Source organism: Eptesicus fuscus, chromosome 8 (assembly GCF_027574615.1).
Source record: "Eptesicus fuscus isolate TK198812 chromosome 8, DD_ASM_mEF_20220401, whole genome shotgun sequence".
Classification (NCBI taxonomy): domain Eukaryota; kingdom Metazoa; phylum Chordata; class Mammalia; order Chiroptera; family Vespertilionidae; genus Eptesicus; species Eptesicus fuscus.
Genome location: NC_072480.1, coordinates 40346314 through 40373948, shown reverse-complemented (window position 1 = coordinate 40373948; position 27635 = coordinate 40346314). Strand labels below are relative to the sequence as shown.

At 36.0% G+C, this 27635-nt stretch overlaps 1 protein-coding gene across 1 annotated transcript in view; it reads left to right on the top strand.

Annotated features, from left to right (window-relative positions):
• The window catches only part of DACH1 (dachshund family transcription factor 1), a 432819-nt gene that overhangs the window by 170892 nt on the left and 234292 nt on the right, over nucleotides 1–27635 (top strand). The window contains exon 2 of the mRNA XM_008144064.3: nucleotides 11174–11289. Coding sequence (XP_008142286.2) covers nucleotides 11174–11289 — 116 coding nt within the window. The remainder of the gene's footprint in view (nucleotides 1–11173; nucleotides 11290–27635) is intronic.

The following is a 27635-nucleotide window of genomic DNA, read 5'->3' as shown; positions in this document are numbered from 1 at the left end:
GTTTCCTTACTTAGCACCCCTTCCTCTTCTTCAGTTAACTAACTCCTGCTTACTCACACTAATCTTTTCTGAGTCCCCCTCACTCTGACATTTCCACAACACTCCTGTGGAACGTGTACTGCAGTATTTAACAGGATTTTTTTTTCTTTTTTTGTGATTCTTTATATATCTGTTTCCAAAAATAGACTGTGGGCTACTTGAAGTCAGTGACAAATCATTGTGGTATTTTCAACACACCTTGTAAGGTCAGACACATTAACATGTAATATTTGTTGACTAAATTAACAAATATACTACAGAGGCAGGTTGCATGCTGCTCACGTCTTGATCTCTGGACCAGTTTGCCTTTGTTCACAACCTGGCTCTTACTACTTAAAAAAAAAAAAAGACAATTCTTTTAGGCAAGTATTAGGTTTACAGCAAAGTGGATCAAAAGGCACAGATATTTCTCAAACTCTCCCTGCCCCCTCACATGCAGTCTTTCCCATTATCCACATCTCCCCGCCAGAGTAGTTCATTTGTTACAACTGATGAATCTACATTGGCACATAATCATTTAAAGTCCATAGTTTACCTTAGGGTTGGTTCCCACTTGGAGTTTTACATTCTATGGGTTTGGACAAATGTACAATAACATGCATCCATCATTATTGTATCACACAGTATTTTCACTGCCCTAAAAATCCTTTGTGCTTTGCCTATTCATCCTTACCCCCACCCAAGCCCAATCTACTACTTTTTAGGTGTGGCATATTGAGTAAGGCATTTTACTTTGTCTCAATTTCCTCATCAGTAAAATAAGGATAATAATAATACTTATCTTAAAGGTTTGTTAGGAACATTAAAAGAGTGAGATCACATAGTGCCTAGCAGTTAGTTAATGTACACAACTGTGAGTTTTTAAAAACATTATGTACTAATCTAAAATAAAATGAAAACTTTTGGAAAGTGTTGGAAATGGCATACCTTACCGAGGACAGTTAGATATTATTTTGACATTGAAACAATGGGTGTATTTTTGGACCAAATTCAAGATGATCTGCAAAAACAGATTGATAGTTAACCAGGGCCACTGTGAACAGGGTCATGGCATGTGCCAGTGAAATGAAAGACTGGATACATTGCTTTTAGTTCAGACAAAATGTAGCTGATGGTAATTACAGAGAAAGCCTAGTCATTTAAAATTCAAATAGACAAATTACAAGAATAAAATGTTTTCTTTGTGACTATGGAGTCCATAGTTTGAATGAAAGATTGGTTTAGAGATTCCCATGTCTTACTTGGAATAATTTTAATATTAAATTTTGTAGAATATGATTTTGAGTTATGAGACGAACGGTGAGGGCAAAGCCAATAAAGTTTTAACTCCTCCAAAAATTTTAAGAAAGGCATTTACAGTTGTTTTCAGTTATTTCGGATGTGTCCCTTCGGGGATTTTAGTCTTTGCTGATAATTGTAAAAAAGACATGTATAGGTAGACTCATGTATGGCTTGGAATGCTTATGGGAAGAAGAGAAAATTATGTTGATTAAATGGTTAAAATATTTAGCTCTCTAGATAAACATGTCACTAAATGAAATTTATAAACAGTGTTCTCTCTGGGGAAAATACCATACACGTGAATGTATATTGCATGCTACAGAAATGTTAAAATAAATAGTATTAAATTGATATTTCTTTAATTAAAACTTTCAGTTACATTAAGCTGTTTTTTAAACTCACAAAATGTTTATAAAACATGACCATATTTTTCTGGTTAATCACTAGATATACTTTATAAGGTGTCATTTGCCATTGATGTAAGTAAATAATTTAAGTGGAAGCAAGAATATTTCAAGACTCCTGATAAAAATTAATATAAAAATATATTCACTAAGTTAAGCAATTTAAACAAAGATTAATACATTAATTATAAGATTAATATAACTAATATATTTCATGGACTTAATATTATTAATGTAGAGATTCTAACAATGGAGAAAAGGACTTCAAATGTTAAGCACTAGGTTATCTCAGGTATGTAACCTGTCAAACAGGAACTCTCTTTCATAGTTCTGACTATCATTAATGGTTAACAACTATCTACAAATGCTTAAGAGTAGCTTAGTCACATTCCAATTTGTTTTAACTTTTATTTTGTGGTATTTTCTCATTCAGTATTTAATAACTCCAACTTACATGGATATTTAGATATTTTTTCAATGATCTTTGAAACAGGTTTTGTATCAAATAAATTTCCTGTACAATTTCAGGTCTACATAGTGTGAGTTTTGCAATCAGATGCATTATTTCTTCTCACCAGAGTAGCTACTGTCACTCCTGATTTTTGTTAGTGATGATTTCAGTTTACCCACTTTAACCTTGTGTTTGAGCAATTACCAATTCATATCAACACTTAGAATATGTGAATTGCTGCTTTCCTGGTCCCTGGAAAATAATTCTCATGTGACAATTGTCATGTGACCAATGTATGACACAAAATATAGTTTAATAATGTTGAGAAATGAGGAATATCCATAATTTGAATATAATCATACTTTTAGGAATAACATATTTCTTAAGAGCACACATCTCTAAACAAGCTTCCTGGCAAAACAATAAATCCTATCTAATAAAGAGGGAATATGCAAATTGACCATCACCTCATCACAAATATGGCGGCACCCATAGCCACAAGATGGCGGCACCCAGTCCCCTCAGCCCTGCCGGCATCCCCCAGTCCTTTCAGCCCCGCAGGTGTGTGGGGGGTTGGCAGGTGCATGGTGCAGCTGGACTCGCCCTCAGCCTCCCAGCCATCCAGGGCTGGCCCAAGGTGTAGGCAAGACTTGGATGTCAGCTGCCCAGCCACCCAGGGCCACCTGAGGCTCAGATAACCAGGGCTGGCTGAGGCTTGTGCTGCTGGCAGTAGCAGCAGCAGAGGTGTGATGGGGGTGTCACCTTTCCCTAATTGCCGGGTCACCTCCCACCCCTGAGGGCTCCTGGATTGTGAGAGGGGGCAGGCCAGGCTGAGGGACCCGCCTCCAGTGAATGAATTTTCATTCACCAGGCCTCTAGTATAAAATAAAATAGCAAATGCCTATTTTACCACATTCTTAGAGATTTATAATATACTAGAGGCCTGGTGCACAGATTCGTGCACCTGTGGGGTCGCTTGGCCTGACATGTGCCCTCTCACAATCTTGGACCCCTTGGGGGATGTTGGACTGCCAGTTTTGGCCTGGTCCCTGGAGGCCAGGCCGAGGGACCCCACTGGTGCACGAATCCATGCATTGGGCCTCTAGTATGCATATAAGATCTTTGGTTAATCTCTTCCCACCCTTCCCCTCCTCCCATCCCTCTGAGATTCATCAGTCTATTCCATTTTCCATGCTTGTGAATTGAGCATCTGCCCCTGGTGGTCAGTACACATCATAGCTACTGGTTGAACAGTCAAACGGTTTGACACTTAGCATATTAGCCTTTTATATATATATAGATACTAGCATAGTGAAAGCTCTGAGAAATTGTCCCACAAAACAAAGATATTAAAATCATTGGGGATTTATAAAGTCTTTCCACAAAATATATGTAGGTTTAATAGGTTCAATGGACATTTCCCAAATTAATATGAGCACAGAACCTTTTTAATATTTTATTTTTAATTATTTTAACTGGTAATTTAATTTTGTGTATTTGTATTTGTTTAGTTAATGTACAGAGTTCCTTGCTGTCTTAGTCTTGCTCAGGCTGCCATAACAAAATACCATACATGGGGTAGCTTAAATAACAGCAATTTAGTTTCTCATGGTTTGGAAGACTGGAAATGCCAGCATGGTAAGTTTCTGCTGATGGCTCTCTTCATGGTGTGTAGACAGCTGCCTCCACTCTGCGTCCTCACATGGCAGAGAGAGAGAGAGAGAGCAAGCAAGCTCTCTGGTGTCTCTAATTATAAGGGGACTAATCCCACAGGAGGGCTTCAATGATAGGTCTTTATCTAAACTTAATTAACTCCCGAAGGCTCTATCTCCAAATGCCATCACATGAATTAGGGTTTCAACATATACATTTTGGAGGGGAACAATTCAGTTTATAACACCTGCCATGTAAACAGTTGAGGTATTGTTGTGTGTTTTGTGTTCTTCAGCCAGTAATCCTAGGGTGCTCTTCAAATGTCAGTGGGTGATCTTTTTTATGCCTGTCCCATGGAATTCAGTATTTTGGTGACTTTGGAAAACCATCTTTTTGATGAGTTAGTTCATAATCTATTCGTACTGAGAACTAAACATGGCTGGGACACATACCTACACAGCGAACACAAAACCTCTACACAAATTTGGGATATGAGATTGATAAAATGAGCACATTTGTCATAATTGCAAAAAAGTAATTTATCCTTTAAAGTTTTACCAGTTACAGGAAAAACAAACACAACTGTATGCAAAAGGAAAATAATGCTAATCATAACCTCCGTGGATTATTGCTATTGATGCCTTTCAAAAAACAAACAAAAAATATTCAACTAACAAATTAACAGGGTTGTTCTAAGGGAAAACTACCCATTTGTAAACTGAGGATTATAAATCAGCTGTTTCTTTTAGTGAAATATATACATAGGTTAATCTTAGAAGGTCATTTGCATTCTTTTACATCGATGGATCAATTTCATGAGGTTAATTTAATTTAGAAGATATCAATGATTATTTGTGTTTTTCATATTTTAGATTAATTTTATAGTCACAAGGGTAATTTTTTACATATAATTATCTGCTTTTTATTAGAGATTTTAGAACTGAAATGGAAGAAAAGGAAAGATTAAGAGGATAAATTATATCTGGTTTCTGCTACGGATAAAGATAAACCTCAAGCACTGATTAAATTTAGCCAGAATTATGGTTTGTCTACAATGAATTATCTGAAAAACATGGCCATAGTCACTGTAATGTTAAATTAATTTTTAAAATTTGTTTTTATATTTTATATGTAATATATGCTTATATCAGATAAACTAAAAATCTTCAGATGTAGAACTATGTGATTCTCCATCCACTGATAATACCTCCTAATATTTTAGTGTTTCTTCATACTCTTTTTTTCTATACATATTTATTGCTTACTTAATTTAATTTCTCTATCTGTCTTGTACTCTTTTATGTCCTTATTGTCAAGTTTGTATTCTGCTTTTGTACTTTACTTAGAACATAAACATTTTCTCATAAATTTCTCATAAATATCACTCTTCATGATCTCATAATGTTCAAGTGGGAATTTAAATCATTAAGCAAATTGTACCTTTCCAATTAGAAATTAGAATATATGTGTGACATATATTTGACTATATACAAGGTATCCCTCCAAAATGTACACACACTTTGAATAATTATTAATTCCAATGGACTTTGAATAATTATTAATTCCAATGGGTTAAATCTGAAAATAAACATCCATCGGCTATTAGCTATTAAAGTATGTATACATTTTTTTTTTTTTTTGGGTACACGCTGCATATAAAGTTTTCATATATCTTGATTTGGCTTTGTAGAAGCAGTTTACTAGAAAAAAAATTACAGAATATAAACACACAATTGGCGTTTTCCTGGGGTGAATAGATTAGAGAAGGCAAATGAACTCTTGTAGATTAATGGAGCAAGCTGCTTTCACCCCTGAATGCTTGTTTTTGTCCCAAGACGAAAATCAATGCTCACTTGCCGCTATGTATTTTTCTTCTGCACTATTATCCCACAGGCTATTTAATTTTATTTTCCTTCTCAGAGAAGGGAGTGTGTTTTTATTTTTGCAACTCTAATATCTAGACCATTGCTTGTTGTACAGTAGTATCTACTTGCCTTAGATAAATGGATGAAAAAATTGAATGGTTGAATGGAACCCTTCTTTAGGCAGGTAGGATTTGGAACCAATTTTTTGGTAGGTAGCTAACTCTTGTGGCATTTCCCAATTTATAACCATCACAATCTCTGGATTATACATGTTTTTTTTTTTTCTCCAACTCTCAGGAAGATAACTGAACTTAATTTCTCAAAAACTATTGAAGAAATTAACAGAAGATAATGTCTAGGAAGAAGTTTGGGGATTGAAAACAATCTGTAATGTACCTTCCCTCTGAAATGTCAAATGCCTCTAACTCTTTGATGCACTTAGCTTCTTATTAATGCATATAACTTTTGTTTCCTTTTGTTAAGCTTGTTTTGACTTCACCCTCAATAAGCACAGTAAATGGTCTAGGGAGAGTTAGAAAACATTATATAGTTGTGGGAGAGAGACAGAAATTAACATGAGACATATTTAATGATGTAAAGTAAGGAGAGAAGTCTACCTAGTGATCTATCTTGAAAAGAAACATTTATATTCAAAAGTGCAGGGAAGGGTGTACCTGGGTGGATTCCTAAGTAAATGAGATATTAGGTGTGGATTTGGACATCTCTAAGCCATTGTTCTCCTCTTTCAATGCAGATGGTTGAAAATACTTAAGGGCTGCAGTATGGCTCATGTGTGAAGCTGGCAAAAACAATTACCAAAGTCATAAATTTGATTTCATTCAAGCTGTTAAGGGTAATAATTTATTTAAGTGAGGTCTTCTGCTTTGATTAGAACTAGGAGAGTTCAGCTGTTCTGATTCTCTGGAGTAGAGCTCCTTGCTGTTGTAGATAAAGGAGGTTTGAAGTTAGTTACTATTGGAACAATTGATCATTTCACAAGAAAATGTTTTTGCTGTTTCACTTCCACTTTTCAGTTGTTGTTTTTTTTGTTTGTTTGTTTTTTCTCCCCAAGAATAACTTATTTCTAACAAAGCAAATAGGCCTACATCTTATAAAAATACCTTGATTGTATCAGATGTTCTGTGAAGTCAGGTAGCTTGATTTAGGCCACACCTTGTAGTAAATTGGTAGAGGCAGTATTTAAGCCCAATGTGTCAAGGCAATGCAACCTGTGTTTTTGGCTACAGCACTATATGTGTTCTCTTGGAAGTCCCCTAAAGCTCTGTTGAAAGTAATTTAAATATTTTTGTAAATATTTAACAATTAAGGCATCTCCCCTGAAATCAAACCCTCTAGCAGTTAGTGACCAAGACAGTGGTAAGGGTAAAATACCAAGGAGACCTAAACTATCTAGGTCATAAAGAGATAGAGGGAAGTCTTGTTAAAAGAAAAAAAAATCCAACTTCCCCTCAATCAAGAAGTTGGGTATAACTCCCAGGAAAGGTTCCAAATAGTCCTATTCTTAGGCAAAAGGGTAAGTGACTTGACTTCCTACAAATCTTTCCTGCCATTCCTGTCCATTGTTTGCATATATATCCCAAGACCTTGCTCTCTTCTAATTTTAAACTAATCCTCATTTGGGTGTTAGCTGGTGGCTTTAGGGTATTACCACCATCAAAGGTATTTTCATTTTAAAGAAAGGCTTTGAAAAATCCTAAAGCTTTAAAACATCTATACTAATAAAAGGGTAATATACTAATTAGGCCAGATAGACCTGACCTCTTCTGGACAAAGCCACAGTGGCGGGCTGAGACAGAGGCTGTTAGGGGTGATCAGGCAGGCAGGCAGAGTGGTTAGGGGTGATCAGGCAGGCAGGCAGAGTGGTTAGGGGCGATCAGGCAGGCAGACAGGTGAGCAGTTAGGAGCCAGCAGTCCCAGATTGTGAGAAGGATATCCGACTGCCGGTTTAGGCCCGATCCAGGATTGGGCCTAAACCAGCAGTCGGCCATCCCCCGAGGGGTCCCAGATTGGAGAGGGTGCAGGCCGGGCTGAGGGGACCCCCCTCCCCGCCCCCGTGCATGAATTTCATGCACCAGGCCTCTGGTAAAGTAATAAAAACCTAAAAAAAACACACAAGATAACCCCGAAAGCAGTAAATCTCTATTGGTGAATTGGGGGCAATGTCATAGGTTGGGCTGGAGATATCTGGGGTGAAAAAAGCCCACTGGGTCTGTTCTAACCAACACTTGAAACAAGGTGTTCCTACTTAGCAGCCTGACTTCTACTTCCAGAGCAAGGGCCCTGAGGACAGCTCCTGTGGCCTGAATGATAGAGAGCTTCCAAACCATTTCATTTTCTTTAAAGGCAAAAGCAAATTAAAGGGCTAAAATGTATAAGTCTTAACTTCCATTTCCTTTCCCACTTTCTCCATGGCATTTTGCTTGAGATCTCCCAATGCATCTATTCTCTTTTCCTTGTCTTCTGGTGTATATTATCCGTAGACACAGAATTCCAAAGTTTACTGTTGTGTCTTACTCTTCATTTCCTGGAAACTTTGAGACCACTAGAATGGATGAGGTAGGATACTTCAGGAATTGGGAAAAAGCCCTCATAACTTGTGTGTTAAAGTTTATTTAAATACATATAGTGAAATAAAAAGAAAATGAAATTAAAAAATTGAAATTTAAAAAAGAAAATAAATACATACGATGAGCCAGGCCCTGAGCTAAGTTTTAAGGATCCAAAGATATATTTAATATACTCTCTGCCATACAGTCTTGGCAGTGAAACAAATAGGCAGATCCCATGGGCTTTCATAGTGCATAGAAAGGATACTAACTAGACATGGTTAGTAAGAAGAATGATTAAGGGGATGGGAGTGAGTTGGTGCAGAAAGGGGCTTTCCTGACGAAGAAGGCAGCATCCATAAAGATAGTGTCATAGGAGACAAAGCAACTGATGACATTGCTAGAAATTCATTAGGGTCAAATGAAAGGGTGAGTTTGAAAAAGTAGGTAAGGGCCAAGTTTTGGAAGATCTTGGTGCTGTGATAAGGAATGAGAATTGTATAGGGAAACTATTGATATTTTTAAGCAAATGGAAAACATGATTGAATTTGCATTTTAGAAAAATCCTTCTGAGAGTAATATGGAGTGTTGCCTTGACTCTGGACTCTAGGCTTCAAATGAGACAAAGTTTGGAGTAGATCTTAGAAAAGTTCAGAAGGCTATAATCATAGCTCAAATAAGAAATAAAGGATTGACCTGGAAGATAGGAGTGGGACTAGAGAACAAAGAATGGATTACAGAGGTCTTCAATGGGATGTTTTTGAGTGTACAAAGGAAGGAAAAGACAGCTGAGTCCTGGATTTTTGACTTAATCAACTAGGTGCCATTTTACTGAACCAGGGAAAGAGGATTAGGTTTTAATGGGGAATATGCTGAGTTTAGATTTGGACAAGTGGAGTCTTACATCATTCTAAAACACCCAAACAGAGATGATAGGCATTAACCTGTCTGAATCCCAAGAGCAAGATCTAGGCTCCAGGAATATATTTAGCCATAATTCCTTAGCATCTCACTGCTGCCAGTAGAAAGATCAGTCAGGTTGAAGGGAGACCATTAGAAGGTTGTTGATTGTCCTGAGGCAAGTAACAGGAGTTAAAGGACCAGCTGAGGATAAAAAGTAATAATGAAGAATAAAAATAAGCAGCCAAAGAGAGACTTCAGAACAATAAGCTGGAGAGTGCCCTTATAGATTAGCAAAACAAACACATGTTCTCCTTGCTCCCCAGGGTCTGGCCCCAGGCAGTAACTGTAGCCATATCAATCTCTGTTCCTCACCTTATTTGACCTGTTTCAGCCCAGTGGAAACAATCCTGTATATCTGTATATTTCATGCTTCCATTTCACTCTCAATCTTTTCTTCCATTCTTTCTCTCCAGGTCTAACTCATCCTTCAGAATTCTCTTCTAAAGTTCCCACTGCCATGAAACCTTATCTCTCTTCCCTCAACATGGAAGTCTTATCATCCAGCCTAACTTTCAATTAGTAATCAGACTGCAACTTTGTTATGACACTTAGCACATTCCAGCTTGCACCATATTTAGTGTGCCCCAAGTTGTCCCCACTCCCCTGCCCACCACTCTCCCAAGGAATAAGCTCCTAAAGAACCCATTCTCCCAAATTAGCCTACACAATGTACTACTTTGAAAACAAGTGCTCACTAATTATTTATTGAATCACCACACATAGTACTTACATTAAATAACAGAGGTAAGATCTTCCAGTCTTCTGATGAGGGAAAGAACCTCAGCTGAGGCTAACATGGAAATGCTAATTTATGAAGTTTGTATCTGGAAGTTTCAATATATCTAAGCAGATATTGACTAAATAAATGATGGAAAAGCATTTCATAAAAGCACATTCAAGATACAGAGGGTGAAAGTGGAAACATAATGATAAGTATGTTTGTTTTAAAAATTGCTAACATACATTCATGTTATTCTCATACAAGGATAGTGAATACTTGTGTCCTCCTCACCTACTGTTTTTATTTTATTAAATTAATATTATACAATAGGCATTTATAATTTTAAAAATTAATCTTGTATAATAGGCATGTAAAAACAAGCACTACTAAACCACAAACACAAGGTATTTTTATTTATCCTCAAGGCAGATATAAGATGCTATACTGGCAGTTTCTCAATGATGTCCTACAAATAATCCTAAACCTTTCCAATGTATTTTAGTATATGAAAAGTAAGGCAACCCAGTGGGGCTGTTCATTTAAATAGAATAAGGGTTAAATGATAACTTGACTTATCTTTTTTATGACAAAAAATAAAGAAATTGCAAGACCTTTTCACACATTAGATATGTATTGTCATTTATCATCTAGATATCAGGCTAGCAGTGCAAAGTAATAAAACATATCATCGAAAAATGTGCTATAGGTCTGAATCACTCTTTCATTCCACCTCCCAGCTAACTGTAGTATTAAATCAAACAAGCAGAACATTTCCTTAGGCAGCCATTGCCTTTTAATTTCCTGAAGAACCTTAAAATATCATTCATTACAAGTACTACACATATTTGGTTTTTAAAAGTCTCATAAATCAATAGCAGGCTGACTGTAATAATTATTACAAGTTAGTGCATAATTTTCGTGCTGAAGGCTGCATGCAGAACTTTAGCATATGCAAACGAGGCAATTCAAACTGTGTATAGATATTAATATGAAGAAGCAGGTAACGAGGTGCAGGCTATGAATTATGCATCAAGAGTGGCTGATCTTCAATGAGGAAAATGAATTCAGCATGTAATCTAATTAGTGATGGAAGTCTATTACATCTAACTGCAAAAGCAACCGTCCTTGAAACAAATTTATTTACAGTCCATGTTACCACTTGAAACAACTTTGAAATGATGTGTAAGACAACAGCTTAATTGTAAAAATTTTTTGTTTGTTTGTTTCAGTTCTAGACCTGGAAGGCCTCCGAAGAGGACTCAAAGTGTCACTTCCCCAGAGAACTCGCACATCATGCCACATTCTGTCCCGGGCCTCATGTCTCCTGGGATAATTCCACCAACAGGTAAGAGGGTGCTTATTTATACTAAAAAATAGTGAAAGCCAGCTAATGCCATAGCATATATAAATAATATATATGATATATATTTATGTAGACATTTACACCCATTTGATTATGTTTTGCTCACACTAGGATGTTACTGAGGTAAATTTATTTCAAAACTGCTTTATAGTTATCATTTGTTTATTTATAATAAAATGAAAGAGGCTTATTGGAGCCCACCGCTAGAAGTTATTCTCATTAATCCTCTCACTAATATCAAACAACCACGTATTATCCCTGTTTTCCTATTGAGGAATCGAAGCTCAGAGAGAGTCAGTGACTTTCCCAAGGTCAGGCAGCTGGTAGGTGTCAGTGGTTATGCAAACCCTTATCTCCAGGTTCTAAGCTTACTTCTCATCCCATTAGTGTTCCAAAATAGATTGAAATGCATTCAGACAAAAGACAGTAACAATGTCAAATAGAAACATCTCCTACCTTCTCTCAATCTATAATGTGAATTCATTTCCATTAGAAACATTTGAAGGATGGTTATTACTAAAATTTTGACAATGTATAAGAGACTAGCCTTGACCACATAAGCTTCATACCATAAACAACTTAACTGTTACGCTGCATGCAAAATAACTATTTGATTTCCACTAAAAATAACTATTTGTGTTAATCAAGTCTTTTATTCACTTGCACACATTTTCCACTTTCCATGTTTCATCCAGACCCGTGAACAAATTAAAATAATAGCAATGATGATGACATTATTATATAATATTTGCAATAATTATCACCATAATAGAAGTTTATTTAGGAGATATACATATAGACATAAACATATAATTGCCATAGAAAAGGACTAGGATTTTCACTTTTTTCTCTGAATTCCCATATCAACATGTTGTGTGTGTGTGTTGTTGTTGTTGTTCTTTTGTAACATTTGTCTTTCTCTGTTCTGTAATATTATCATGGGATATATTTTTTCAAATTTCATATTTGGTTGAAAGCTCCTTGAAAACAATGAATGTTTTAATTCATTTTTATTTTTGTGGTAGCATTTGAACAGTTTATTCACCTTTGTGGACCTTTATCAAACATCTGTTGAGCTGAATTTGAAGCTATTTATTCATTTTATATGTCTGATTTTTTCAGTAAGGTACCACATTATAAACTTAACAGTAAATTATTTAAAGTCCCTTAGAGAATTGCATTTTTATGCTGATTTTGCTGATGAAAAATCAAGACATAGAAAATGAAATTAATAGCTGAAAATGACCCAATTGCAAAGCAAGTGTCATTATTTCTATTTGTTTAGTTAGTCATATTTCTCAAACAGAATCTTACTGCCTGAAATTCTGATTACACAGAAAATAGGGTGATGAAGGCCTGGGGTGGGGAGTGGAGGAGGACTAGGAGGGGTTAATGGGGGGAAAAAAGGGACATCTGTAATACTGTCATAAATAAAAATTAAATACAATAAAATTATAGATTTGAGATATAGAAATGAAATAGGTAGTGGTTTTTTTTTAAGTTTTAATGGTTTTTATTTAACTAGATAAAATTTCCTGATTCAAATATTTGTTGTTCTTTTTATGTAGTGCAGAAGCCAGATGGAACTAAAATCTTAACTTTTCATATTTAATATTTGTAAGACTCAGGTGTACTAGAAGAAAGATCTAAGAATCTTTGACAATAAATTTCATAATAAACTATGTTTTAGAGATTTAAAAAAGTAATCACTTTTAATAATCATTGTTCTATATTTGATAAGTTTTTGTTGACTGTCACATATTAATAAATGCAGTTACCTGATGAGTGAAAAGTATTCTAGATTGTTTTCATATTAAAAGGAAATATCTGGTTCAAAATTTTCAGCGAACATTTAAACTTTGAAGGTGAAGACAGTAAATAGTTTATTACCAAAAAGATGATGAAATAAGATGGTGTCATCATGTTACGTGGATAGCAACACCTCACATATTTAACACCATCAAGTGACTTCACAGTACGTGGAGTTTGTGAATAACTGGTGATCATATGCCAAAACTCAAAATCAAAATATTAAGTTATTTTTGATAGGCCTCTTTCTGGCTTTCGGGACACTGAAGATAATTAAACTCGTCTCATCTTTATGGGCATTTATTTTCGAATTAGGTTCATTTCATTTATTTCAATGGTTGTGCTGTTCTCAGACTTTTTTTTTTTTTCTTTTCATTTACTTTTTAACTTTTGTTCTATGTATATCTTGTGAACCCAGAAACCAGAAATTATTTTAAGCTTATTAAGCATTATATTGAAAAAGACTTCATACAGTCATGTTCAATAGAAGGATGAGGAAACAAAGGCTCATCAGGAGAGTAAACTGGATTGAAAAGTGGGTCTTGGACAGTGCAGCGCTCTGTAGAGCTCAGTGACTGGCTTTAAGTCAGGGTGTGTGAGCTCATTATTGCCTCTTTCACTTACTTTCAACTTTTAGAGATTGGTCCAAAGATTTGAAATGGCCAAAAGTTTGCCTCTTGCACATAAATGATGTTATCCTAATTTAATATGATTGCTCTTTTTACATATCATTTTTGTAGCTGGAGAGGTTTAGATTTTAGGGAATATAGAATAGCTTCATCCTTGAGTTATTGACTATCTTAAAATATTGACCAGAAATCTAATGGTGTTAAAGAAATCTTATAGTTCTCAAAAGAGTGTAACATGTTTCTTCTAGGAAGAACTTAGAATATTGGTGAAATATGATTCAACATGAATATATAGACTTTTATGTCCCAGGACTTTATTTATATTTGCTACATTCTTTTCCTATAATTGTTACTTTCTTAGAAAAAAATATGTCATTTTTTTCTTTCTAAGATGGGTGAAGTGTGTTATTTATTTTTGTTAAACTCAAAGAAAAGTTATATATCGATATTGTTGACATTAAGCCAACTAGTTTTTTAAAATATATGTATTTTTATTGATTTCAGAGAGGAAGGGAGAGGGAGAAAGAGATAGAAACATCAATGGTGAGAGAGAATTGTTGATTGGCTGCCTCCTGCACGCCCCACACTGAGGAACCAGCCCACAACCCTGGCATGTGCCCTGACTGGGAATCATGCTGCGACTTCCTGGTTCATAAGTAGACACTCAACCACTGAGCCACGCCGGCCAGGCCAAACTAGTTTGATGACATTTCTACTATATTTTTGACTTGTGACTTTATAATTTTAAAAATTTGTTTCCAATAGTATATTTATCGTATCAATATCTTTGAAAGACTTGGGAATCATGTTTCTAATACTAGTAAGACAAATAAATAAAGATGTAAGCCTAGCCCTAACCGGTTTGGCTCAGTGGATAGAGCGTCGGCCTGTGGACTCAAGGGTCCCAGGTTCGATTCCGGTCAAGGGCATGTACCTTGGTTGCGGGCACATACCCAGTGGGGAGTGTGCAGGAGGCAGGTGATCGATGTTTCTAACTCTCTATCCCTCTCCCTTCCTCTCTGTAAAAAATCAACAAAATATATATTAAAAAAAAAAAATGTAAGCCGAAAAAAAAAAAAAAAAGAAGAAAATACCCACCCCAAATCTCAAGTGCTAAGATTTAAATTACAGTCTACCTATGAACATTGACTTGTACTTTTATACTCCTAGTATTACCATTTGAAAAGCATAACTGATTCAAATTTGTTTTCAAATTTGCCAGAATTGATCCTGTGAAATAGAAAATTCATTAATATTTCCTTAGCTGGTTTGGCTCAGTGGATAGAGTGTCGGCCTGTGGACTGAAGGGTCTCGGGTTTGATTCAGGTCAAGGACACATGCCCAGGCTGTGCGCTTGATCCCTTGTTGGGGGCGTGGAAGAATCAGCCAATTGATGATTCTCTCTCATCATTGTTGTTTCTATCTCTCTCTCTCTCCCTTCTTCTCTAAAATCAATAAAAATATATAAAAAAGAAAATTCATTACTATTTACAAATTTATAAAAACCTATCAACCTAATAATTCCCTCAGTTTTTCTTTTCAACAATTAAACATAGGACTTAAATAATATATTTTTCTGGAAGCCTCTATTTATTTCAGAAAAAAATATGACTATTTTTATATTTTTAAAAGTCTTCTCAGCTCTAACATTATCTATTTTGGTATATTTTATCTACTTATTCACTTGTTTATTTACTTTTCCCTCTTACACTTCATAAAATGCATTGATTTTTGTTTAAACTTTCAATATGCTTCTTCAACACATTAGAATCACTTTTTGAGTCATCAAACACAGTATTCCAGATCACATTACCTTCATCTCCTTCTAAGTTATTTGAGATATGTTCCCATTTTGAGCTTTAGTTTCAGTAGGAATAAATAAGTTTAAAAAAACCCACACCTTTGAGATTGCTTATGGAATTTTTATTTGTTTGTTATTTTGGTTGCTTAAGTAGACTTGTGTGTAACTTTAGAAGGGGGTGTGGGCAGATGGTGATTATTTCCAAAATTTATGATCGTCACCAGATGCCATAGCAACCAGCAGTGGAAGTCAATGAAAGAAAGAAGGCTCTTTGTAGAGCTTCACAATGCAGTGCCTCCTGTAGTGCTCCCTACATTCATTTGAACTGAGCATATATCATAAATCATTTTTTATAATAAATACCAGTTTGGAAAAAATTCATCCTAGCAACAGAGTTCCAATAACTGGAATTATGTATATTTTCCAGTTAAGGAAAGGGTTACTTAGGAATTCTAAATAGACCTCTCTTATGCCAGGAGAGTAATTTGGCCAAATTCTGATTTTTATCTTTATGATAAAATCTATGAGGACAGAATGAAAACTAGTTTTGAAATACAATTTTATATAAGTACTAAAAGGTAACTCAGTGAGTCCCAAATGTTTGCATTTTACATAAAAAGTTATCTATTACCTAAATACTTTCAAATGCACTCAAATTAAATAAATGAATAATTTATAGTTTTGTTTCTTGGGCATGTCTATTCTCTCACAGTGACCTTGTAGGCACATAACCAATATGTGTTCAGGATAAATAAAGTAATTGTATGCACATATGCATTATATTTAAATTTAAGAAATTATAAATGCAGTTTTATCTTTTTGGAACAGTATGAGGCTAGGGCAATATTAACCGTTAGTTAATCCCATGGAAACATTATTCTCTTTAGGAAAAGATTGTATCAAAGTATTTTTTCATGTGTATTTAAAAAACTATTTTTAAAGTTTATATCTTTTATTTTTGATGCTAAATGTTAATAGCCAACAACAACATCCACACTAACTCTTTTTGTATTATCAACATTTGCAATATTTTAAATCCATTAAACACTTCAACTTCTGAGGGGAAAATTTATAGTATGGAAATATGCCTTGTATATTGAGAAGTTTTTTGTGTTTTTTTTTTTAATAACTAAGTGTTGTATTCCCTGAGGAGACTCACAAGTAACAATAACAGAAAAATGCGCAAATAAATGAATCGATCATCTTCATTTATAAATTACAGATAACAATCTCCTGAATGCCTTATTCAAAGAGCAAATATGATATAAACTATTTAGACCAGTGATATTTATATAGTATTGGCATGTATGTATTTTCACATATTTATATATAAAAACCATTTGTGAAGTTTAATCACTAGACATTTTGAGGGTAGCATTCACAGTTTCTATAACATGTGGACATAACTTTGAAGGTCATTATCAGCCTCCCACATCCAACAAGTGCCTGGGCAAAGTATTGTGAGGGTCCCAAGCATGGTGTGGTAGACATGCATACAAACAGCCTTGGAAAATTTTGAACATTTTTGTTCGCCTTGGTATCCCAGTGTGTAGAATATTGCTTGCTACAGAGGAGATATTCAAGAGAAATATTTGTTTTATGAATATGTCTAATATATCTTTAGTAAAGAATTTCTGAGAGGAATTAAACTTCAGAGTTACAAATGTAAACACTGGTGTTATAATGCAGTCTGTAATATCCCCCTAAGCATGGTTAGGCTCCAGATGAAAGCATTTGAGTTTAGAGCCTAAAAAAGGTGCACTAAGTAAATGGAGGGCATTATTTATTTGTTTATAGGTTATGATGACTACATTTAAACATGATCATCAGCAATTGATGAAATTTATATCCCCAAATTGATGCTGTAGAGAAGCAATATTTACAGGAATAAAATGGCAAAGCAGAACATATTAGTCTTCAAAATTCTTTCATATCACTATATCATTCACTATGCCATATAATTCTTAAGGATTGGAATCCTCATTGGACCCAAAGTATATTGATATATAACTAATTTAGTGCTTTTATGAATAAAATACAATGTATAATTTAACTGAATGTAAATATACCTTTGATATGGGGAACTAGATAATAAATGTACTTATTTTATTAAATGTATAATATACATTATAATCAAGAATTTTAATAAGTCACAATATGCCTTGGGTCTGTTACTACTGTAGAAATTCATAAAAAATCTTTTTTTCTAAGCTCTTAGAGCAAAGATCTGTTATTTTTAGATTTAATTAAATAGCCATGTATTACTAGATTTCTGGACCTGCCTCTCCTCTACTTAATTTAGAAGAAAGTTACAGTTCTTTCTTCTCTAATTTGTTTCTCTCTCCCAAGTTTCTATTGAGTTCTGCAGTCTCATAACGGCCATAGTAAGAGTTATAATCTACTTACAGGTCTCTCTCAATAGATTTGTAGCAATGAAGTTGCTAATATCCTTAATTGACTAATTGCTGGGTATTATTTGCTTCCTTTTTAGCAATATGATGCCTCCTTTGACAGCTGAGAAGTTTATTTACATTAAGAAAAGCAAATCCAATTTTAAGAATCAACTCATGATTAGAATAGTGGATGGTGTGTGGATTACCTATTTATTTGTGAGATTCTCAGTGTTCTAATCCCTTAGATGTACAGTATGTCATATGTTGTCTTTTATCACTGACTGCAATTTCTCGACCAGTAGGAGCTGCTATTTCTATCCTGTTTTCCTCCTTAAGCAAGAAATACAAATAGAGTGTATTTTTCATTGCGGACAAACAAACAACTTTGCTGTAGATACATGTTGAACATTCTTAAAGATGTTGTAGGACAAAAGTCATGAAAACAAGATAAACATGATTCTTTGCTCATCTCCTTTGCTGTCTCCTGTAGACTTTCCCCTCTGAGATTTACTTCAAAGTTTTAACACTTTCTCTTAATGATGGGATTCAGGTTTGTTGTTAAGGTTTTAACTATACCATGCTCAAACATTTTAACATTTTCTCCATGCATTTTGGGGATAAATTTTACATCTTCTCTTATCTCTTTGTAAAGAAGTAGAATTGCTAATCGAAAGTGTTGACAGGACCAAACATTTCAAAAGAACTTGGCAAATGTCAGAAAGATAATACAACTTTGCATTCAGTGTCCTAAAATATTTATTGCTTTGGTCATGAGTGATCATAAGACCTGATTTGAAAACATTCTGCATGAAAAACACCAAAGGATTTTATTAGCTTATGTAATCATGTAAACCAACACTATACTAAAACTTCTGAAAGTGATAATATAAGCCTAAACTTAATGGATATGAATATAAAATCCAGATAAAGGGAAACAACAATACTATATTACTCTGCACTTCAAATAACAGTTGGAATACTGTTTAGTTATGGCACCACGATTTTTAGTAGAATATTGACAAACTGGTGAGCATTAAGAGAATAGAGTAACGTAATAGGAATTTGGAAATGCTGGTGATGCTTAGTCTTAAGAAGATGGCAGAGGGTCTGAAAGAGGATGATAGAATAGATTCATATTGTGCTCATCTGCCTACAGAAATCTAACTGATGGACAATCATTACAGAGAGGTCTGCATTTGCTTCCTTCCATAAGCAAGAGCCTTGCTACATGGAGAACTACCTAAATGTGGAATGTATAACTCAAAACTTTTCCTTAGACAGAGGGTTAAAAAAAAAAAGTGGGATGAGAAGTTGTTAGCCAAGGTTTTTACATTTAATTTTATGACTCATATTGTTCATGGCGGAAAAAGAGGAATAGTTTTTACAAAATTTATCTTCCTCCTTGACCATCAACTATCCATATTCTCTCTTAGCAACCACTGTTGTTAGGGATATTTAAAGGTAATTTTGCATTGGAAGAGGTAGACTGAATAAGACCATCTTGTTCCTTTCTAATTATAAAATTTGATATAGTCTATTTTATTTTACTTTGAATTATTCTTTCAAACTTGATATGCATTTCTAGTTAAATGGTGTCCATCCTTCAGGGTTTTATATCCTACCTAATATCTCTCTCTCTCTCTCTCTCTCTCTCTCTCTCTCTATATATATATATATATATATATATATATATATATATGTATATATATATATATATACACATATATATATATATATATACATATATATATATACATATATATATGTGTGTGTGTGTGTGTGTGTGTGTGTGTATATAAAAGAGGTAATATGCAAATTAGGCTAGGATGCCATAATGGGTCACAACTGGACAGGAGAAGGTTGTGTGTGCAGGTGAGGCCCGGAACAAAGATGAAGACAGAGACAGGGGGCCTTGTCAGAGCTGGCGTGGCGGCTCGGATGGCCCCAGAGCGGACACAGGCAGGGTGGCCGGGGGATGCTGTGAGTCAGGCGCAGGTCCTGGCCCCCCGCGGAGTCCCTCCTCGCACGGCGGGAGGTGGGGTGCCTCCTTGCATGATTTCATAGTTTTTAAGATAATTTTTTTAAAACATTACTTTTGAGGTATATGTTTCAGATTTATAAGTTATCATACTGTTCATTAGACTCGTTTTCATCAGTGGGATAGTTAATTCATGGATAAAACTATGACTATGGTAAGCTAACAAATACTTGTGTCTCAATTGAAATAAATATTTAAATCCTTTTTTCTCTGTCCTTTCACAACTATTCCATGAAGTGGTGCATAGCTGTAAATTTAATAAATAGAAATGGCAATAATTGACGATAATATAAATTAATGCTTATAGTTGTAGGATTTGGAGCTGGAATAGGAAAATAATATAATATTAACCAGTAAAGATTATCATAAATGATAGAAGAAAGACATGAACTCTTTAAATGATTTACATAAAATATCTTGAACTTTACCATAAATTACTTTGAATTGACTTTCCAATTAAAAAAAATAAAGTCTCCAAGTGAGGAATAAATTCTTGAAAACCATAGGAATCTCCCAGTAACACCACTTTTGAAATGTGTAATAATTAAGCCAGTCAAATGTTTTGATTCTTTATTTCTCACCTGTAAAAAAGAATCTTTTTATTATATCAAAATGACTTTTCTTGTTGAATTGAGCTAAATGTCAAATGACACAATTTATTCCAGCATTCTGCAAATGATAAAACTAGACAAAGATAAAGTATTATTCTTATAACTAAATGGGATGATTTAATTATTATTGATTATTATTGCTAATTTTCCATGCTCATATCAACTCCATTCTATTTAAAATAAAATGATAACTTTTTAAATGTATAGCTTAAGTTTAGGAAATCTTAGTTAGGCAAGTTGTTCAAATTCATATAAATGTACTCCATAGATATTCCTAATAGAGGTAGTTAACACTAAAGTTTGGTTACTACATGTTTACTTTTCTGAACTTACTGGCAACACTTTCCTTTTATAAATTTTTGTTTGTGGGCAAAAGAAGCTTTATGGGTATGACATATAAGACTATTATACGTTCAAACTATATATTGTTTTCAGAAATATGCACACTACAAATTGTCATAGACCTTAAAGATGGAGATGCCTTTTAATTGATTATGCTATGCTATTTAATTGTTCAATATGAATTGCAGTATACTGTGAAGTAAACAATGAAGTTGGATTTCAAAATGATAAAACTGTAACCTAATTCAATAAATTGAATCAGATTACATAAACACTCTTGGACTTCATTAATAAAGTAGTCAGTATAATTAATGTGAAAGCCTTTTATCATATTCACTTGTTGATATATAGCTCAGGATATAAGCAGTAGAATAAACTCTTTCAAGTTCATCTTTACTGCCATTTCACATTTTAATTAAAGTTGCCATAAGGCCAATTCCTAGAAAAGGCCAATTCCTAGAAAAGGCCACCAGGGATTTGATTCTTTTATCTTTGCTGATTTTAGAATTCAATGAGGTGGTTATGATTTTCTTTTTAAAGGACATGTGTTTTTGAAACAGCATGGTATTCGCATGGCTCTTAAGTTGAACTGGAAAGTCTGGCTTTCATTCTTTTCCTTATCACTTGCTAGCAATGTGACCTTGACTAATACCATCTGGCCTCACTTGTTCAATCATCACAAGTAGATACCGGTACCTAAAACACCACTTTAGCAAAGAGAAAAAATGTTAAGGGACTTGTCCCAAGTTTCACTATTGTGTGCTAGAGTCAGTTTTCAATTCAAGCTTTCTGACTCCAATTTACTGGTTATTTTCCTACATTACGCTGCCTTCTGAAATACTTTATCCTCTATAAACCAAACATCATAAGATCTGCCTTATCTCCTACTTGATAGTACTCTGTGAAGAACAAATGAGCTAATGTATCACAAAATGCTTTCAAAGTCTTATATAACAGGATGTCATCTGATATTTAGTTTTATTATGATGATTTTCAAAACAGGACTTTTGCCTTGTTCAAAATAGAAACCAGTTGTTTACCTCCCTGTTTGAACCTATCAATTCTGGGAATGATGGTTCCTTTCGTATAATTATGGCATCAGATTATAAACATATCCTCAATTTTTTCTAAATTTATTTTAAAAAGGTATTTTTATTGATTTCAGAAAAAGAAGGGAGAGGGAGAGAGAGATAGAAGCATCAATGATGAAAGAGAATTGCTGATTGGCTGCCTCCTGCACACCCCACACTGGGGATCGAACCAGCAACCCTGGCATGTGCCCCAACCAAGAATCAAACTGTGACCTCCTGGTTCATAGATCGACATCCAACCACTGAGCCATGCCAGCCAGGCCTCAATTTTTAAAAATAATTGCTTTTGTATCTTCCAGTTAGCTCAAAGTAATTTTCTCCTGATAGAAACCTCTTCTCATGTCAATGAGTACTTTTTGATCATCATGATATATAGAAATTTGTGATACAAATTTAATTCACTGCAATGCCTCTTACATCAAGTCCTTTAATGGGCTATCATTCCATCAAACACATTAGCTCATATTAGTTTATATTTAAGAAATGCAGTAATATGTAGAGATACTATTTTAAATACATATTTCTAATGATTGAATTTGATTCCTGGGATGTAAGAATATGACTTAAATAATCAGTGTTACGTTTTTTAAGAATTAAAGGGGATATAGGACTGTTTGTCTATTCCAAAGATCTATGTAATTATAAGTTGCTATTTGGGTTAGACTTACAAATGTGATGCTATATCATCAATATTATCTTTAAACTTGTACAATATTCAGTATTAAAATCAATAAATTTTAATCTGTCTAATAATGCATTACTCCCAGAAGTCAATTTTTGAGCTCTTCTTTCTCCTATTAAAACATCTAGTTGAGCCCAGCTGGTGTGACTCAATGGTTAAGCATCAAGCTATAAAGCAGGAGGTTATGGTTCAATTACCAATAATACCACATCTCAGCTTGAGGACTTGATCCCTGGTGGGGGCATGCAGGAGGCAGCCTATCAATGATTCTCCCTCATCATTGGTGTTTTTATCTCTCTCCCTTCCTCTCTAAAATAAATAAAAATATATTTTAAAAAACAACATATAGTTAAAAACTACTTTCTAAATGTGAAAATGTAGTATGGTGAAGGTTTTCAAAGTCTGCTCTTCTATTTTGGATACATTCATCAATGTATGAAAACAGTAAATGCCCTTTGTAAAATCTATTATTTTATTAGTTATCCTTCTAGGGAATTATATTAGGAGAAAACATTTAAGAAGAATGACATGGAACCACGTTGATTCAAATTAATATAAATGCAAGTATCTCTAAATTTAAAGAAAATTAATCTCTTAATATTATAATACTAGAGGCCCGGTGCACGAATTTGTGCATGAGTGGGGTCCTTTGGCCAGCCCTGTGGGATCGGGCTGAAACTGGCTCTCTGACATCCCCTGAGGGGTCTCAGATTGTTAGAGGGTGCAGGTCAGGCCAAGGGACCCTACTGGTGCATGATCAGGACCAGGGAGTGATGCAGGAGTTTGGCCAGCTGGGGAGGGACCGAGGGAGGGCTCCAGTGCATGTCTGGCTTGTCTCTCTCAGTCTCAATGGGCTGGGCCCCAGCAGCAAGCTAACCTACTGGTCAGAGCGTCTGCCCCTGGTAGTCAATGCTCGTCATAGTGAGCGGTTGAGAGGCCTTAGCATATCATTAGCATATTATGCTTTGATTGGTTGAATGGACGGCCAGACACTTAACATATTAGGCTTTTATTATATAGGATAGCAATATTTTGATGTTATTTGAGCATGACATTCTCACCATACATAACCTTTAAGTTGTTTATTGAATAAATTACATTTAAGGATACCATTATCATATGACCTGTCCATATGAGTTGTCTTTTTTATTTATAATGTCAGTTGCTTTCTCAGTATAGATTTCATGACACAATAATATTCTAAGATTTTTGAAATTACCATGAGCTACACATCAATCATCTAATCTAATAATAGACAAATATGCAAATTGACCATACCTCCGACACACCCACAAGCCACACCCACAAGCTACGCCCACCATCCAATCAGAGCGAGTATGCAAATTAACCCAAACCAAGATGGCTACAGCCACAGAGAGCAAGGTTTCCTAGGTAACAGAGGAAGCCAAGCTTTCTGCCAGCCGTTGCAGGCCTAAGCCTCCACTCAAGCTACAAAGTTTCAATTATAGAAGGTAAACAAATTCAAACAAATGGCGGCAGAATGGAGCTTGAGAGAGCAGGCCAGGGTTGCCGCCAGCAACAGGGGAAGCAAAGCTTTCCACACACCCTGGCCGGGCCCACCCGCTTAAGGCAACAAAGTTTCAATTATAACCCCAACACAAATGGCCTTGGGCCTCGGAGGGAGCCCCAGGCTTGGCTCCGCTCCAGGCTACAAAGTTTCAATTGTAGAAGGAAAATAAATCCCAGATACCAGGGCCTCCGCTTGCGTTGCCAGGTGGCGTGGCCGGCCTGCAAACCACCACAGGCCCCTCGCTCAGGCCGCCCCATGCCCCCAGGGTACCTCACCCTGATCCGGGACACCCTTCAGGGCAAACCAGCTGGCCCCCACCCCTGTACCAGGCCTCTATCCTATCTAATAAAAGAGTAATATGCAGATTGATCATCACTGCAACACACAATATAGCTGCCCCCATGTGGTCAAAGATCCTGCCCCCATGTGGACACAGGATGGCCACCACAAGATGGCCAGCAGGAGAGGGCAGTTGGGAGGCACCTGGCCTGCAAGGGAGGGCAGTTGAGAGGGACCAAGCCTGCAAGGGAGGGCAGTTGGAAGTGATCAACCCTGCAGGAGAGGGCAGTTAGGGGTGACCAGGCTGGCAGAGGAGGGAAGTTGGGGGCAAACAGGCTGGCAGCAGAGTGGTTAGGGGGTGGTCAGGCTGGCAGGCAGAAGCGGTTAGGGGCAATTAGGAAGGCAGGCAGGCAAGCAGTTGGGAGCCAGCAGTCCTGGATTGTGAGAGGCAGGCAGAAGCGGTTAGGGGCAATCAGGAAGGCAGGCAGGCAAGCAGTTGGGAGCCAGCAGTCCTGGATTGTGAGAGGGATGTCTGACTGCCCGTTTAGGCCCGATCCCTGGGACATCCCTTGAGGGGTCCCAGATTGGCGAGGGTACAGGCTGGGCTGAGGAACAACCCCCCTCCGTGCATGAATTTCGTGCACCGGGCCTCTAGTCTTTAATAAAATTCTATATCCTACCTAATAATAGAGTAATATGCAAATTGACCACACCTTCGCTATGCCTAAGCCACGCCCACCAGCCAATCAGGAGCAAAAATGCAAATAACCCAACCAAGATGGCTACAGCCACTGAGAGCGGGAGGGTTTCTGCAGTAACAAAAGAAGCCAAGCTTTCCGTGCCTCCTGTTGCCGGCCTAAGCCTCCACTCAAGGCTACAAAGTTTCAATTATAGAAGGTGAATTAACTCCAACAGAAATTGCTGCTGGCCGGGGAGAGAGCAGCAGGCTTGGCTTTGCTCCAGGCTACAAAGTTTCAATTGTAGAAGGTAAATAAATTCCAGATACCAGGGCCTCCTCTTGGGTCGCCAGGGGGCATAGCCGCCTGCAAACCACCACAGGCCCCTCACTCAGGCCGCCCCACGCCCCAAGGGAACCCCCACCCTTCAGGGCAAACCAGTCAGCCCCCACCCATGCACCAGGCCTCTATCCTATCTAATAAAAGAGTAATATGCAGATTGACCATCACTGCAACACACAATATAGCTGCCCCCATGTGGCCAAAGATCCTGCCCCCATGTGGACACAAGATGGCCACCACAAGATGGCCAGCAGGGGAGGGCAGTTGGAAGCGATCAACCCTGCAGGGGAGGGCAGTTAGGGGTGACCAGGCCGGCAGAGGAGGGAAGTTGGGGACAAACAGGCTGGCTGGGGAGCAGTTAGGCATCAATCAGGCTGGCAGTGGAGTGGTTAGGGGGTGATCAGACTGGCAGGCAGAAGCGGTTAGGGGCAATCAGGAAGGCAGGAAGGTGATCAGTTGGGAGCCAGCAGTCCTGGATTGTGAGAGGGATGTCCTGGGATCGGGCCTAAACGGGCAGTCGGACATCCTTCGAGGGGTCCCAGATTGGAGAGGGTGCAGGCTGGGCTGAGGGACACGCCCCCCCTCTGTGCACGAATTTTGTGCACTGGGCCTCTAGTGTATCAATAAGAGAGGACTCTTAGAAGGTAGACATTTTAGAAACATGTACTTTACCCAAATATTAATATTGTTATTTTAATGAAATCAAGTTGATAGCTTCTTTTGCTATTCTTTAAATTGATCATAAAAATAGTCTGTATCATAACCCATTAGTGCAGTATCCCATATTCTCAACAGTAATATTAATTTCCCCTTGAATGTGTCAACTGTCCATCCAGTTAATTTTGCCTAGATCACTATTGTTCTTGGCCTGAATTCAAGAAAATCTATTGCTTCTAGGGTTCCTAGGCATTAATGTCTTAAATTTCATAATTATAATTAAGCACATGTGACATGGACTATCCTTATATGTCCATGTTTCTTTTATCTGTATGAATCAGATATATTTAAAGCAAGACCTTAGCCATGTAAAGATTTGAGTGTGCTAATGCTTTTTTCTTTAGTTTCTCTTCATAAAATATTATTTAAAATACCTTGAGCTATAGTCTTTTATAGTAAATATTTATTCCTATTCTATATGAAAAAATGTATCTAGATTTTTATAACAAATATGGTTATTTCACAGTTCCATCATTAATATGACTCCAAATTTTATCTCAATCTTCAGAACCTAGGTTTAAGATTTTTTGTCCCCTTTGCTTCATATTTATAATAATTGTGAGTATATATACTTGCTTTTTATTCACTATTTTCACATTAAACTCTTAATGAACAGGGTATAGAAATTATTTCAATAATTTATGGCTAGTAAACTTTCAAATTCTACATTTATTTTATTATTCTACTTTATCTGTTTTCCAAAGGGGGGTTGTTTCTGAAATTCACAAAAAGTTTAGTCTTAGTAGAAGAATTGACCTATAGCATTTTTTATTTTACAGTGAATCTCAAAATCCAAATGAAAGATTTGAATATTAGGACCTTGACTTGACTCACCTCTGCTTAATTTTGACAGTTGTCTTAAAGTGAATTTAGTGTTTAATGAAATTTTCTGGACTGATAACTCAAGACCTGAAGAGAACAATTCTAGTAGTGAGAAAGTAATTTTCTGGCCTAATTACACCTTCGACCTCACTACAAAGTCTGTCAACAAAAGTGCCAGGTTTGATCATGATTTTTTTGACGTGTATTCACCAATCTATTTCACACAGGAGACTTTTAACAATAGCATTTGGTATTTGCAACCTAACTAAGATTTTACTTCTGGGAATCAAACCTCAAGGTACTGTTGCTTAAATCCCTTTTAGAGTTGAAAAATTATGTGGATATTAATGCACTTTATGTATTGCCGTTTTGGGAAATCTGAATAGCTATATTGAGATGGCCACGCAAATTATATCAAGTATTAGGAAATGAATGATAAGTTGGTTTTAAAAAATTAACAACTAGTCTCTGGAATCTCTATTTCTTGTCTGTATTCACTCTGAAGGCCTAGTAGAAAGTTAGAGAATCTAATAGTTTGGAATCTATAAAACTAGGCTTTTAAGG